Source organism: Physcomitrium patens, chromosome 16 (genome assembly GCF_059467195.1).
Source record: "Physcomitrium patens ecotype Gransden chromosome 16, ASM5946719v1, whole genome shotgun sequence".
In the NCBI taxonomy this organism is placed as follows: Eukaryota; Viridiplantae; Streptophyta; class Bryopsida; order Funariales; family Funariaceae; genus Physcomitrium; species Physcomitrium patens.
This window is the reverse complement of record NC_143425.1, coordinates 15,542,423-15,558,284: the sequence shown is the minus strand read 5'-3', so window position 1 is coordinate 15,558,284 and position 15,862 is coordinate 15,542,423. Positions and strand designations below refer to the sequence as shown.

Genomic DNA, 15,862 nt, shown 5'->3' with positions numbered 1-15,862 from the left:
GTCCCGACCATACCTTGCAGCATTAGGGCACATATAAGTAGTGGGACCTACGAGCGTCATATAAACACCTATAAACATAGGGACCTATGAGCGTCATATAAACACCTATAAAAATAGGGACCTATGAGCGTCATATAAACGCCTATAAACATAGGGACCTATCAGCGTCATATAAACACCTATAAACATAGGGACCTATGAGCGTCATATAAACACCTATAAACATAGGGACCTATGAGCGTCATAGAAGCCCGTATGAACCGAAGGCACATATAAACTGGAAGAATGACTATCCCCACAGAGAGTACATCAAAAGGTGAAATTTATAAGTTTTGCAATTAAACGTTTCTTTTGCGCATGTGCACGAGAAATTTGTACACAGTAGATTAAGTAAAAATTACAATGCACATTTTGTTTTAATATATTTAAATATATAAGGGAATGTTAAATAGACCCATGCTTTTACTAAATAGATTCATCCTTGATAAAGAATATGGTAATCATCAATATGGTAATCATGAATTTGGTTAGTTTTTATTAGTTGCAGATCCAATAGTGGAGAAATGAATCTAGATGTCATTAATTTTTTCATGTTGGTGGGTCAGTTTAATAAAAACTTGGGTCTATTTAACATTCTCCAACATATATATATATATATATATATATATATAAATCTTTCAAGTCTAGGGGAGGGTATTAAATTTCAGAACATATTACAAGTAATTATTATTTTTTAAATAATTATAAGTTGTAATGTATTCTGGATTTTGTAAAATTTGAGATCATTTTTAGAAAGTGGGTATGTTTTAATCAATTTAACAAAAATGATATTTTATTTGTCAATTAAATTGTTGTGAATCTAAGTATGATGAATTTGACATAAATGCAAACATATTTAAATACACAAATGCACTCACATATGTGTGTGTATGTATGTATGTATGTATGTATGTATGTATCCTTATTTTATAATTATTTTATTTTACATAAATTTATTAAAATCATGTATGCAATTACATGATTTTGAAACATAAAAGTGTATGATCATGAAGAATATATGGGCATGAATGTATAAAAGAAAAGAAAATAAGAGAAAGAAGATACTTAAATTTAGAAAAAGAAAAGGAATTGGCAAAACATGCTCATAATACAAAACTACTGAAATATAATCAATCAAAGAACAGAGAGTAGAGTAAGATAATTAAAAATTAAAATATGAATTATAAAACAAGAGAAACAAATTTGAAAATAAGATAATAGAAATGACAATGCAAAGTAAAATTTTCAAAACAATCCCTTTTTTCTTTTTCTTTTTTTTTTCTTCCAATAGTGACCTTTGGATGTATATTTATTTACAATTCAATACCATTTCATCCAAAAACAATTTACTTCAATTCTCATGTACCACGCATTCTTAGTATCATAGACATGAAGCTTTAGGTTCTTCCAAAACCTTCTAAATTTTTTGTAATTTTCTTAAATTATTTTAATAGTTTCTTAAAACTTCTAATGTAAATCTTCAAAATAAATAAATTAATTAAATTATTAAGATTCTTCTAAGAAAGCATTTTTGAATAACTTAGTTACCAAGTTATGTTTATAAGTTTTTTTAAGTTGCTTAGCTTAAAAGTCTTGTTAATATGTCACTTGAAACTTATCTTGTTTTTTTATTTGTGTCATTATAAGAATTATTTTTTTTATTTTATTATCTTGTTTGATTTTAGCAAAATCCATATGGTTGTTGCATTATGGTCCAATATATCATCTTTTTTTTATAAAAATATCTTGGCCTTATTTGCATAAATTTAATTTTTTATGGTCAAAGTGATCAATTGTGTCTTTGATAGTTAGTCTTTCAAATATGTATATCTAAGAAAATCTTTTGGTACTAAAAGTCAAAATCAAAAAAAATTATTAAATTAAAAACAATCAAAGGAAAATCACAGGTTGGACTTTTATTTTGCTCACACTTGATGTGAATAAAATGGATGATATGTTGCTGATAGCATTGGCCAAGACTTTTTAATTTCAAGTCATGGAAATATATACATTATATTGTACAAATTTGTAAGAAAATTTGAAAGTATATATACATGTATGTATTTATTATAAGTATGTGTTAAAAAAAAATTTAAATAGATTCCAATTAGGTTTTGACGTAATAGAATAATAAGAATAAGAAGTAATCTAAATAAAAAATAACAAAAACATCAAAAATCCACAAATTACATCATTCTTCAAATGCAATATATAGTTGAAATTTATTAAATAAAAATAGTCATGAATATATATTTCAAAAAGCCACACCTGTCTTGGAATGTAATTTTCTATGTACTTCTTTTCAAATATATACTAAAATATTGGCTTATCATGTATCTAATTTAATATGGGTTTTTTTATTCACTGCATTGGACAAGAAGTTTCATTGCCAATACTAAAGTATACTAATTATTTATAATTAACTATTAAATATAATACTAATAACTGATTATTAACACTTAAACATAAAGGATTGATTAATTAAAATTTTAAATATATATATATATATATATAATTTATAATTATGTATGTATGTATGTATGTATGTATGTATGTGTGTGTGTGTGTGTATGTGTGAATATATATATATGTATATATATATATATATATATATATATATAAGATTTAAATCTATAGCATATCCATTTTGTCAAATATACTAAATAAAAAAATATAATTTTGTATATACTATTATCTTTGAATTTTAAGTTATACTATTATAACATTATTTAAAGTATATCATTTGAATCTTAAGTTATATTGTTTTGATATTATTTAAATTATATTATTTATTTTTTAATTGATTTTAAAATTTTATTTGATGATTATAGATTTTAACTTTAGAAAAGTATATATACTTAATATATAATTGAATTCGAAATTACCCAAGTAATATTGATACAACAACGATATGTATATATATATATATATATATATACATATATATTTATTTATATAGAGGGAGAGAGATATATATGTTATAATAAAAGTTATAGTACATAATGAATAAAAAATACAGCATGTTTGTGAAATAGATTCCATACATCAATTTTAAATTTAAATGATAATTTTTTAAATTTTAACAATCACATTTCAATTTATTATATATATATATATATATATATATATATATAAAATTTTATTGATACAGGAAAATATATCATTATAAATATCTAATATTCATAAATTATAAGCATTATAATGTATACATTGAGGTATGGCTTCTGCATGTGACCTACAATATGAAAAAGAATTATGTTGGTATTAAAACTTACATATGTATTGCAAATTAATCAATTACAAAATATTAATGATTTCAATTAATCAGTCTAAATTGAATAAATTGAAATGATTGTGTTAAAAAAAATTGCAGATAAAATGTGATTGTTCAAAACAAAAATTCGTTAACAGTATGCATGTAATGTTATTATTTGTTGAATGAATGAGAATTAAATGATCATATGTATGCAAGTAAAATATAACATAAAAAAGGTACGTATTGATTGGTTTTACATGTTCAATTGTCTTGATAAAATCTTAAGTTTAATTTATTTTGATAGTTTTTTATGTATAAATATAAATTAAACTATTTTAGAAATGCATTATTTCTATTTGTAGATTAGGCTTGTAGAATTTATTTATCATAGTTAGTTTTTAATATTAAGAATTAAAAATATGGAGGGATGAAAATAAAAAAAAACATGTATTGATTAAAACATGAATACTCATATTAAACTGTATGTTGGAAGATTTATTATTAATTGTTGATTTTAAATTTATATATAGATGTATATGTGTATGTATATATTTATATATATAAAATCCTTTTTATCTTCATTCATTGCATCATGTGTATAAATTGCAACATGATGCAATGACTTAAGGAATTTATTTATAAGTCTTTTCACTAAAACAGATTCTTGTGAGTTGCTATATTATTTAAATGTTTTTGGTGAGTGATGATCATTTGTGAGTTCCACATTGGCTTACAATAATTGCATAACTATGTTAGCTTATAAAGTCAATGTGGAAATTTGTGAATATATTAGTCCATACATTGATTGTATATCTTAAAACATGATAGTTATTGATGCAATCCCAGTACACAACCCCCAATTGATTATCCATTTACAAGTAACAACTTGGAAAACATAGATAACTTGATCAACTGTTAACTAATCTAAAATTCCGGCCAACTTTGGACTGGAAATAACACATTTTCTATTGTAACAAACAACAAATCAAAATGCAAGTCCAAACTCTTGCTACTGAAAGAAATTCCACCTAACATCAATTTCCAAACTTCAAGCAGGAATCCCCTCCTTCAAACTCTTCCAACAATGAAAAAAAAGTCTCACTCCTCACGCCTCAATAAAAAATAAAAAATAAACTGAACAAAACAAAAACAAAGAAACAATCAATCAAATAATTGGGACATACCCACACACACACACAAACAGACACACGCACCACTTTTGCAATAACAATGCGTGGAAGACTAGTATGGTCAATTAAAAGAGAATTAATACAACAATACATATATATATATATATATATATACACACACACACTGAAACGAAAGATCTGGATTACAGTTATATAAACGGCACCGACCAGAAATAGGAAAGAAGATCGGTAAATCCGGCAGAATATCTCTCTCGTGATATGCTAAGCCAGATCTGGACTCACACTCACAGACACACACGCCCGGTGCCGCACATTGAATGACCGACATGTATGGAGATCGACAGATAGATAGATGGTAGATAGATGCAAGTAAGTAAGTGAGTATGTCAGTAAGTGTGCAGGGAGGGAGGGAGGCTATGGTGTAGGCAGCGAGAGATAGAGAGAGCCAGGGCAGGCAGGGGCTGGTCGGAGCGGTGGTGGAGGCCGAAGGGTGAGGTGGGGGTGGGGTCCAGGGGGACTTTTCATGGCTACGAAGAGCACATTAGCACATGCTAAAGTCAATCAATCCTGCACTCAACACAACAACACCTCCTCCTGCTCGGGGTAACTTATCCTCTAGAAAACCCTACCAGTTTACTAGCATCATGGAGTACTAGCACAGCTTCAGTCCACTTTCATCCAAGCTCATGAAAACGCATTGCGACGGAGGAGGAGGATATGGGAGAGAGAAAGCCAGACACACACACACATAGAACCAGGTGTGGAGCTGCAGTGAGATCATGTGAGCAAACAATAAATGAATAAATAAGCATCTCCCCAGCCTCTTCCCCTACACCGTGCTATCATTCCCTCTGTAGATATTCTCAGTGCCGTGGGTTTCTGTGATCCTGGGAGAGTATCAGTTGTTTAATGTGATGGCATTCCATCAGGGGTTCGGAAGTTGCCCCTCCCCTCAACTGGATTCCATCTTTGATTTTTGCCATCCGGAACTGAGTGGATGTACGGAAAATAGAAAGGGTGGGGTAGGATCTATTGCAGCAGGAACGGGGAAGAGATCTCCGACAGTGTTGCGATGTCTTTGCTGTCTGTAGATAATTATGGGACGGTTTTTCCTGTGCCGTCGACAGTGGATAGATAGATAGATTGATAGATAGACGCTGCAATTTCCGCAACATCCCCTCCTCCGAAACACCCACTCATTGCACACAAAAAGGAACCCCCACCTCCCCCATCATGTGATTGCAATCATGGATCGATGAACTGTGACTGTCAACAACAACAGCTCTCCTCGGGGGGATCGGAAGTGGAAGTTTGTTTCAACGGCCCTCCTTGCTGCAGGGAATTGTGTTCAGCAAGTCTAAGAATGCGGTAAGTTTTTTTTTTCTTCTGTTTCTCTTCCTTTCTTTTTGGAGTGTAGATTTTCCGCGGATGAGGTTTCGGAGAAAGTTTGGAGTGGGCCATGGCTATATCGAAAGTGCTGGTTGGGAAGGAATGGTAGGAGAGGTCATTGGCGGGGTGTTGCCGCGCGCCCTTCAGGAACAATAGTACAGGAAAAAAGGTGAGATGTCAAAACACGGAGCGATGGGAATGGTTCCACACCAAAAATAGTGCACCCACGACCCGAGCACAGAGTTAACCTTGCTGCTTTCAGGTAATTTTTCCTTAAGCCTGGCGAGCAGATCATGCCGGGCAAGGAGGCCGTCCGATGATGCTATACCGCCAGGCGGAGGGATGCGATGTCCCGGTCGGTTGCAGGATTCTTCGGAAACTTGGAAGGGTGAATTGAGGCGGACTATGAACTTGTGCATGGTGCTGGCTCCGCTTGTTCCCACTTTAGCTCCAACGCCTTCACCAAATGGACCCGTCGACGTTGGAAATTGCCAGATCCGAGTTACCACACCCCAAATCCTGCATCGAGGAACACACCCCCGGCTGTTCTAGATCAATCTGGTGATCCACAGCAGCTGTTATGTCGACCGAGAATCTATCTAGATGGGCCTAGGCTTACCGTCGAGGGGCCAGGATGGTCAACCTGTCGTTTCGATGAGTGGCATTTCCGAGAGGGTCCCAAGGATTCTGTCTGAACATCTCACAGAAGGGTACCTGGACAAGAGGCTGTTCTCTGCCAGGCACCGCGGCGTCCTTTTCTGGGGCATTCTTTGTGCATCAGACAGCGAGAGGGAGCGAGATCTAGAGGGTGATTAGCCCCAAGCCTGCTCTGGCTGCCTGGGAGTTTCTGATCCGTGGTAGCGTGGCGTCACTAGATACATGACGGTTTTCTCTTCTCTAACCCCATAGCATTGAAACATTCCTCGCATTTTGTGGTATTTTTCCTCATTGATGGACAAGCTAAGCGGAGGTACTTGTAATTGGAACCGTTTGATCGTGGCGTCCGAAAGGGGGGGACATGCAAGAAAGAGGGCGCGAGGATAGTCGGCGGTTGCGAGGAAGAAAGTGCGAGGCTAGTCGGCGATTGGAGGTTGTACTGTTCAGGTTGCACTTTGTAATACGACGGTGTCACCTATTCGAGAACGCAATCACCTGAATACGTGCTATCGACGGTTGGTCTAGCATCTTACACAGCATCTCAACCCAGCAGAGCTTTCAGATTTGTGCGCGCTGTGGGCTCTCCTATGAATGTCAAAACTTGAACAAACTTGCGATTGTTCGGCGAGGAATCGAGTGTGGTGATTGATATTCTCTACATCGAAACCATTGGATCATGTATATGGGGTTTTAGACCAGGTAAGGTCGCTCTCTGTGCTGTTCACGCCGCACTGATGTGATCTTAGGCACAATCAACTTTCAGATTCTGTAGAATCTTCTCATTAGTTCTGTAGCTCACGCGAGTTGGGTTGAAACCTCTCTGACTTTCAGGTATTGTATCTGTCCAGCCCTCCTGGAGACGTTCAGATTAAGAATCGGCTGCCATTGTGGTGGGTTTTGATGCACTAGTGCGGTCGTTGATAAACCAGTGGGGATGTATTCTAGAAATGGGGTGTTGGCGAATGGAGCGGTATCTAATACCGTCTGAGGAGAGGTTAATCATTTCTCTGTGATGGTGAGGATGATATGAAGCGACGTTACAAAACCGGTGAATTTCTGTGTGAGACTAGTATTCACTCCTTGAAGTGTATTCGATTGGACTTGCAGAATCTGTGTTTGGGATTAGAAGAAGAATTTTGCCTTCACCATGTCAACGTTTTCTGTACCAACAATTGGCGGACAGCTCACACGAATATCCGATTTGGGCGAAGGGACATGAAATCTTGGTAGTCAACTGTTGACCTAATTGGCAACATAGCGCTATGCAGATCAATTTTGTGAGGTGTACTCCTCCCGTTTTTCAAGAATAAGGACTACAGAGCATGACATTGCGAGTCGTCTTGCTTTCATCATGTCCACTCAGGGTGATATCCATTGCGTTCATATGAGTGGAAATAGGATTTTATCACTTGGTTGTTTCTCATGGTCGGAGCGATTAATCCGTGCGGGGATTCCCTAAGAACTTGCAACTGTTGCGTCCGAATCACTAGGGAAGTCCACTCGAATCATTGCAGGGTACTCGGATTCTGATGTTTTTTGTGGTTTTTGTTGATAGGAGCCCGTAATATTGCCCATGAAGATCGTCTGATCACGAATGCCAACAATCATGTAGGTGACACAAGTTTTCACTTCATACCAAATTCGCCTATGTCGTGTTTTGAACTGGACTTTGGCTGCCGATTCTAGTGTATGGTTATGGATACCTGACCCTCGATTGACCTCTCTCTGAAATTGGCAGGCGCACTCCGAGTTGATGCTCACTCTTACTTTTCAGTTCAAACAACGCAGGTATTTTCGTTGCCCGATTCAAGTGCATTTACTGCTGTCAATCAGAGCACATAATGTAGTTCGCTATCACAGTTCGTTATCTACACATACTTTTTAGCGAAACGAAGCAATCTAACCAAACTTTCCTCTTGCATTGATTGTGTCTCAGGGGTTTACGTCTCTAATTCGTCTTATGAAACCTGAAGCGCCCGTTCCTCTAACCTCTCAGTAAGAATCTGATCTCTGCCCTCTTCCAAAAATATTGTCAGGAAGTTCTGCATATATTTCAAGTCTGACACATCATGATCATCTGAATTTCATAGTAATACGTTCTTCACTGGCAGGGGTCATAGGGCCGGAGGAAACGAGCACCGACACTTGGCTTCTAATTCAATGACGATGTTTGGTTCGAATGCTTGGGATAGAGCGACCCAGCACCCCACGGATTTGGTTGGGGATAACTTGCATCAGGGCGGTGCCACACGACATTGGGTCTCTCCATACAGCGATCCACAGCTAGAATACGTGTACCTTGTAAGTTACAAGCGAAGTCGAGCCAAGATACAGAGAACCGTTTTGCAAAAAAAAATCCATTCTTGATATTTCTGAGCATGTTCTTCAGATATTTGTTCTTTACTTTTGGGGTTTTCTTTTTTGGCACTTCAGGGCACTCCACATCAGGGCTCTCCACAGACATCCCAGGTGGCTTCTCCACAAAGATGGCCGATGCCAGACGCTACATTAAACCCTTCCTTAGCCCCTCCCGCCTCGAACAATGTTCAGTATTTTCAGGTGAAGTGAGTCTTCTCATTTGGTGACGAGATGTGTGTGGATTTGAATGCTGTCGTCCTTGTTGCAGTCTTCTCTGCACTTGATACTGATTACCCTAGTGTTTGGAAACGTATCTCAGCCAACATCAGGCCATCCAACATCGGGCCAGCCAACATCGGGCCATGCCTACATTGACCACAATGGATACAATGCAGCGCCCACCGGGACTGCGCAACCTAGTTACACAATGCCCAGCAGCCATTTCCAACTATCTCAGTTTCAGACTGTGCAACGGTTCGGCGGTGTTCTTTCTCAGGAAACATATGAGGGGCCTGCCGTGAGTGAGCTCCAATATGACAACATTTGGTCGATTTCGGAATCAAACTTCCTTGCCCAACGATCCCCACAGTTCAATGTTGCTCCTGGTGATATCGACATGGTAGAGGGTTACGGCCTCAATTCTAGCGCAAACATGCAAACTCCGATGGCAAGCCAGTTACAACAGGGCGGAAGCGTCGGCAACTCGACGGGAAACTGGACCATGCTCTCACAGAGCCCCGTGCTGGATGACGTTGGGAGCTCAAGTAGTGGTCAAGGGGCATACAACTCTACTATTACTGGACAAACATCCATGGGCGGAGACAATCAAGGATTTCTTCATGATCATCACCATTCCGAGGGATCCCGAGATTGTGATCGGGCTTTGTTTCAGCTCGGTGGGATGCCGCTCCCGAACGTCGGGTACGGCGAAACTGTGATGAACCCTAGACTAGACTATATGAATATTGTCATGGAGGACACAGTCTCTGATGGAGTGTCGAGTACCAGTACAGTGGACAACCGCTCCAGTCGAGATGCTCGTGCACAAACACCTTACGGCCATGATCAGAGTGGACAAGGATCCTCTCCTCTGGATAGCAGTGTCAGGGAGCAGTTTCAGCACAATCATCAACAAAGGCTAGAGCATCGAGAAGCTTACAATACCTCTGCAAGGAGTGATTACAATGGGCAAGCTACTGCAATGGATAATGATTTCACGCAGTTGATAGCCTCCGGATTCTCAGGCATCCGGCATTTAGGTGAGCCACGTTGGGCCATGCAGCTTCTGAATTTGTGCGCGGCGGCCATAGCCAGCAGGAACATCAGTCGAACGCAGCATTTGATGTGGGTTTTGAACGATCTAGCCTCGGTTGTGGGGGACGCGAATCAGAGATTTGCAGCTTACGGATTACGAGCGCTCTTTTGTAGGATTACTGGTAGGATGGAGGCAGCGTCAACGTTTCTTCGTCCTCGCCATTATGATCAGGAAATTAGTTTCGGCCCGAAAACTGTGCACCGTGCTCTTGTGAAATTTCATGAGTACGTTCCATGGCACCAGATTTGCTACACAGCCGCCTGCCAAATCCTGATGGAAGTATGCGCGGGGAAGGCTCGTTTGCATCTCATTGACATTGGAGCAGGCAAAGGTATTGAGTGGCCCATCTTCATTGACGCTCTCGTCAGCCGTCCCGGCGGACCACCAGCTATTTTGAAGATTACGATGATCAGGGACCAACGCAGGGAGGAGCTGAATATGCGCACCGCAAAGTCGGTAAACTCCGAAGCTGCTGATCTCATGACTCGCCTTGTCAAATTTGCTGGTCTCGTCGGACTCCATGTGGAAGTGAACGTGGTCACAAAGGCGCTGGAATGCGTTACTCGAGAAGATCTCAAAATCAGAGATGGCGAGGTAAAATTTTGAGTCACGCACTTCTCCGTATGAACTCACAATCATCTCAGCACCAGTCCCTCTTTAAATCCGCTTCTTATGTAGATTCTCCTTTCTGTGAAGATGAAGAGCCTTAGGGTTTCAAGGTTGAATGTTTCGCACTGACCCCAAATTACAATCAACGATTGCAGACTTTGGCCGCAGTGTGCCAATTCCGAATACATCGGCTCTCGGAGGAGGTACCCGATCGCGCAACCAAGTCGAACCCAACATCCCGACCGCTACTCTCACCTCGCGACGACTTCTTCGATTTCCTCTTCTCACTGAAACCAGACGTCTTCATCATGAGCGACAACGACAGCGATCACTGCTCCCACGACTTCCTGACGCGCTTCCAGAATGCGATCAGCTTCTGGTGGCGTTGCTACGAATCCATGGACATCGGCTACAATGGCCGGGACTCGGAGGAGCGCCAGATCATTGAGTATGAGGGCGGCATGATGGTGCTCAATATGGTGGCGTGTGAGGGGTTCGCTCGCATCGAACGCAACGAATCGTACCCGCAGTGGCAGCGCCGCATTACGCGCGCAGGATTCGTCCCCCAGAACCTGAGCGATGAAACCAAAAAGGTCTGCCAGACGCTCATCTCAAATCATAGCGAGTTCTGGGAGCTCTCCTTCACCGACTCCAACGTCGTCAACCTTCTGTGGCGCAAACAACCCACCACCTTCACTTCCGTCTGGAAAATGCCGCAATCCTATTCCTCCTCTTCTTCATGTCAATCCACCCTCATCCACAACTAATATAAAAAAAAGAAAAAAAAAAAACACAACATACTCTCACTCCTCCTCCACCACCACCACCCTCCATCTATCCCCTTACTCCATCTGCTTTACTTTTCTATTGCTTTGCTTTGCTTCTTCATGAGTTTCTCCTTCTCCACCCCAACTTCATTACCCCACCATTCTCTTGCAATCTATCTAATTGCGTGCAATTCCCCTTTGTGCATCGCTAGTCTGCGCCAGGTTTGGTTTTGCCCATTCGGCACGCTCATCCGCACCCAGGAGCTCTATGCACCCCCCCCCCCCTTCCATAGCCGCGTGCCCTGAAGACCACGCTCTTGTGTCTTCATGTCCTCACTCACACTGATAAGCTTACATGTTAAAGGGACTATGGTGTTTGTGTGTGTGTGTGTGAATTGCTCTGAAATGTGGAGTTTATGAGGATTGGTTTTGAAATGTGTCCGATTTGCAGTTCTTCTTTGGTTCTGTGTCTTGTTTGCCATCTGGGTTTTTGTGTCTTTCACTGTGTGCTCCTCCCCTTTGTCCCATATAGTGCCTTCATGGGTCCTGGTTTATTGTTGCTTGGATGGGTTTCTGTGTGGTGTCATTTGTGATTAGATAGCCAGATGGTTCATTTTTGTGATGTGTCCGAGTTTGCCAAAGATGGGTTAGTTCAGGCTTATTAGAGATACAAGGTGCATATGCCCAGTCAATACAGGAGCACTCTACAGAAAAACTCAACATAAATAATGAAATAAGTAAATAACTAGACAAAGACGTATTAATGCAAATTTAAAGTTGAAATTACATCAAAAAGCTGTTTTGATGGGCATAATGTTTCTCTTCTAAGTATGAATTCTTAAGGTCCAGTATTGAGAATGTTGCAATGTTTACTATGATACACAAAGAACTTGTAGCAATGTGATGGAAGTTAAGAGATGCATACTTTTCTTTGAAGTAGCTAAAAAATATATATGATAAATGCATTTCAAATCAACAAGGAAAATGATAGAGTATCCATTTTAAATTCTGAACTCGGTGTTATATCTGTCATTATCATTTTAATCAAACTTTTGTCACAATGAAATTGTGTCTACTTCCAAACAATAACAAATTTGTTAATTCGTGTTAAGATGTGAAACAAAAACCTAATTTTCAGATTTACTTTGTTAATCTTCTTGATTAAATGATTCATCAACTAATATTATGTACCATAACTTTGAAGATGTTGATTGTGGTTTTTGACATTACTTAAAATAACGATTTTCATTATTATTATTATTATTATTTTGAGCATTTTCTTTGTCTTTAATATCAAGCTCTAACATCAAAAACTAATAAAACACAAATTATAGTTGGAGTTTAACTCAGACCTACAATCTTGATATAAACTGATGGTGTTTTAAATTTGTTAGGTTACATGCAAAAACCAAATGATAGATTAATGATACCATACATCTTTAACACTTCACAAGGCTTTAAACTGAAATAAATGGTACCCAGTGCATTGGCTTAACTCTTTAAGAGAATCAAGCTAAAAAAATCAGTAACTATTGTTGAACAATACAAGGCTAGAACATGTATAAAAAATATACAAGTACACAACAACATTTCAAATAATTTATCATTAGTTGTTGTTTATAAGAATATATGAATTTACATCAAATTGATATCTTCTCTAAGTACAATTCTAATGATTGTAATATTAAAATATACTCACAGTCAAATACCACAGTAAATATCTTAAAATAAAAATCTCTAACTACAACCTAAATAGAACTACATATATCAAATAAATAAATAATAAATAATAAACTTTTGATTTCCATATTCCTGCTTATCTATCTTCAATGCACTAAAAATGTAAATATATATATATATATATATATATAACAAAAAAATCTTTGTTTTTAATGTATATTTTAATTTGCTGATAAAATTCGAGTTAAATATATTTAATAAAAGGAGAACGCTTTTGTAATTTTGGCAACTCAATTATAAACTAACTTGATTGTTTTTAGGTTTGATAATACGAGGTAATTAATAATGAAAATCATTCTTTAATCAAACATAAGTATGTGTTTATGTTCATGTACAGACATATAGCTTTTCCTTTTTTGTTGAATAGAAGTTTTATTAAAATATGTTTACTTGCTTATGATATTTCACTCAATCAAATTAATTTCTTTCCTCCAGTCCATTGTTGAGATCAATATTACCAACATCCATCATAATATGCTTTACATTGAATGAATGTTAATTTTTTTTCAATATTAACTGAATACATATATATATATATATATATATATATATATACACATTATATTTACTAATATACAAAACATATTACAGATTGTCTATGTAAAATTTATAACACCCTATATATATATATATATATTCCAATATATTCATTTATTCACGTTTAATTGATATTTTCACATGTATTTAAAAGCAGTGTAGTTTCTTTTTCTTTTTCAGACTATCAAGTATCTACCAAAATAATAAAAATAAAATAAAATAAATACTTCAATTTTTAACCACCATGGTAATCATTCAACTTGATGAAATAATAATAATAATAAATATTAAAAAATGGAAAACAAAAAATATTACACTTTCCTATATTTATTTATTTATTTATTTATTTATTTTTAATGGATGAAAGTTATACTCTAGTAAACTTACATACATTTTGATACATTTTTTAAAAAATAATGATGAATTTCGTCTTTGATATTAAACACACCAAGTCTTTTATGTATATGTATATGTGTAAATATAAAGACAATAAGTTTGTTGCCACAAAGATAATAGTTTTGAATCCACCTTTAGTATTTTTAGATATTTCATTAAAACATCAATAAAACATGAACTAAAGCCAAAATATTGCAAAAGAAGAAGTCGGAGTCATACACAGACTTACATACATTCATTGATTATCTTGCTTATCTTTTCCTTTCTATCTTTTTCATCATTAGAAGTAGACTAATTGTGAAGTAAATTTCTGGTGTTCAGTTAATTGGCATCTTTCGTCCATATAAAAAAAATACTGTCATTTTCATTGATGTTTAATCGATCGTTGCATTATTTAAACAAAAGTTTGAATATGACCATGCCTCATTGAAACTCATATATTATTGTGCAAATAATAATAATAATAATAATATGACAATATAGAGGAAATTGTGTCTTGAAATGGAACTTGCAATGATTTACATATGAAATATTTATTAATTTTAGAATGGAAAGAAAAATAAATAAGTAAATAAATAAAAATCCAATGAGCATGAACCTTACACATTGGAATGACCTAATAAAGTACTTAGTTCATATACAAGCAGTATTTTGTAAGTTAGAAAATTTAAAAAATTACATTGGAAAAAGAATTGATTATAATTGATGAGAGTGAAATTTCAATTACAATTCCATAGGCAAAGAGATTTTATGTTGGTAGATGATATTAAGACAAGGAAAAAGATTAAAATCATGTTCTTAGATATAATCTCTACCATCCATCATACATGTACCATAACAATAATAAAATGCTACTTTGGTAACACACTATGAACCTTAATTATCATTTGGAAGTAAAGATGCTAATTTGATAGAACAATGATAAACCCAAGTTCACAAACATGACAACGAGCTTTCAAAGTTCAAATTCTCTTAAGTTGAAGTTTTCAACGGCATTGAGTTTATTCTATTTCTATAAACATTTCTTAATAACTTCACACTACCCAAGAGTCACAAGTTAGTACCAAGAAGTGGTGATTCATATTCCTACTATTATGTCCACAAACTTGCTTCACAAAGGTTATTATAAAGAGCACACAAAAATGATAAACAAAGTTTTATCTATACATTCTACACATTCTACATTGGCCTATGTGTGTAACCATTAGTGTTTTAGCTATGGAGCATGCCAAAGAATCTTTATGTGAGATGCTTTTGCAATGCAAACAAGCACAACCCACTTTGTGGATAGGGCTGAGTCATCCTTGTGGCAAGTCAAGAGGTCCAATCCCAAAAACTAAACCAAATTAAACCCAAAAAAAGTATTAAAAGTAATAAAATTAAAATAAAAGTATAAAATAGAAAAGGGAGGGGGGATGAGCTTATAGAACCAGTCAACCTTTCGTTGCAAGTCCATCCCCATACGAAACCCAATATTCGATGCTTCCTGAATCCAATGCAAAGCCATCGACGGCCCCTTTTCACACACACAGCCGGAGGAAGGAATCAAACCCCCGCGAGTTGATCGAGTCGGGTTTGACGTGGCGACGGTGTGGTCCACGTGGGGGGTCTGAGCTGCCAGCTGGATTATATTCGAATCTCAAGCCAC

General features: G+C 36.6%; 1 protein-coding gene across 10 annotated transcripts; it reads left to right on the top strand.

Moving 5' to 3' along the window:
* The first annotated feature begins 5,315 nt into the window (after positions 1 to 5,315).
* Positions 5,316 to 11,908, top strand: LOC112293470 (uncharacterized). 10 transcript variants are annotated; one of them, XM_090243483.1, is made up of 9 exons: positions 5,316 to 5,814; positions 6,098 to 7,191; positions 7,324 to 8,100; positions 8,231 to 8,280; positions 8,429 to 8,487; positions 8,604 to 8,793; positions 8,926 to 9,051; positions 9,170 to 10,759; positions 10,930 to 11,908. In XM_090243483.1, exons 5-9 carry the CDS (start codon positions 8,453 to 8,455, stop codon positions 11,539 to 11,541), a joined length of 2,553 nt encoding a protein of 850 aa, XP_090099609.1. In that variant the 5' UTR covers positions 5,316 to 5,814; positions 6,098 to 7,191; positions 7,324 to 8,100; positions 8,231 to 8,280; positions 8,429 to 8,452; the 3' UTR covers positions 11,542 to 11,908. The 10 variants fall into 10 exon arrangements, with proteins under 10 accessions (XP_090099609.1, XP_090099616.1, XP_090099612.1 ...); XM_090243490.1 differs by having other exon boundaries at positions 5,316 to 7,191; positions 7,600 to 7,718; positions 8,048 to 8,100; XM_090243486.1 differs by having other exon boundaries at positions 5,316 to 7,191; positions 7,324 to 7,382; positions 7,600 to 8,100.
* Positions 11,909 to 15,862: the final 3,954 nt, after the last annotated feature.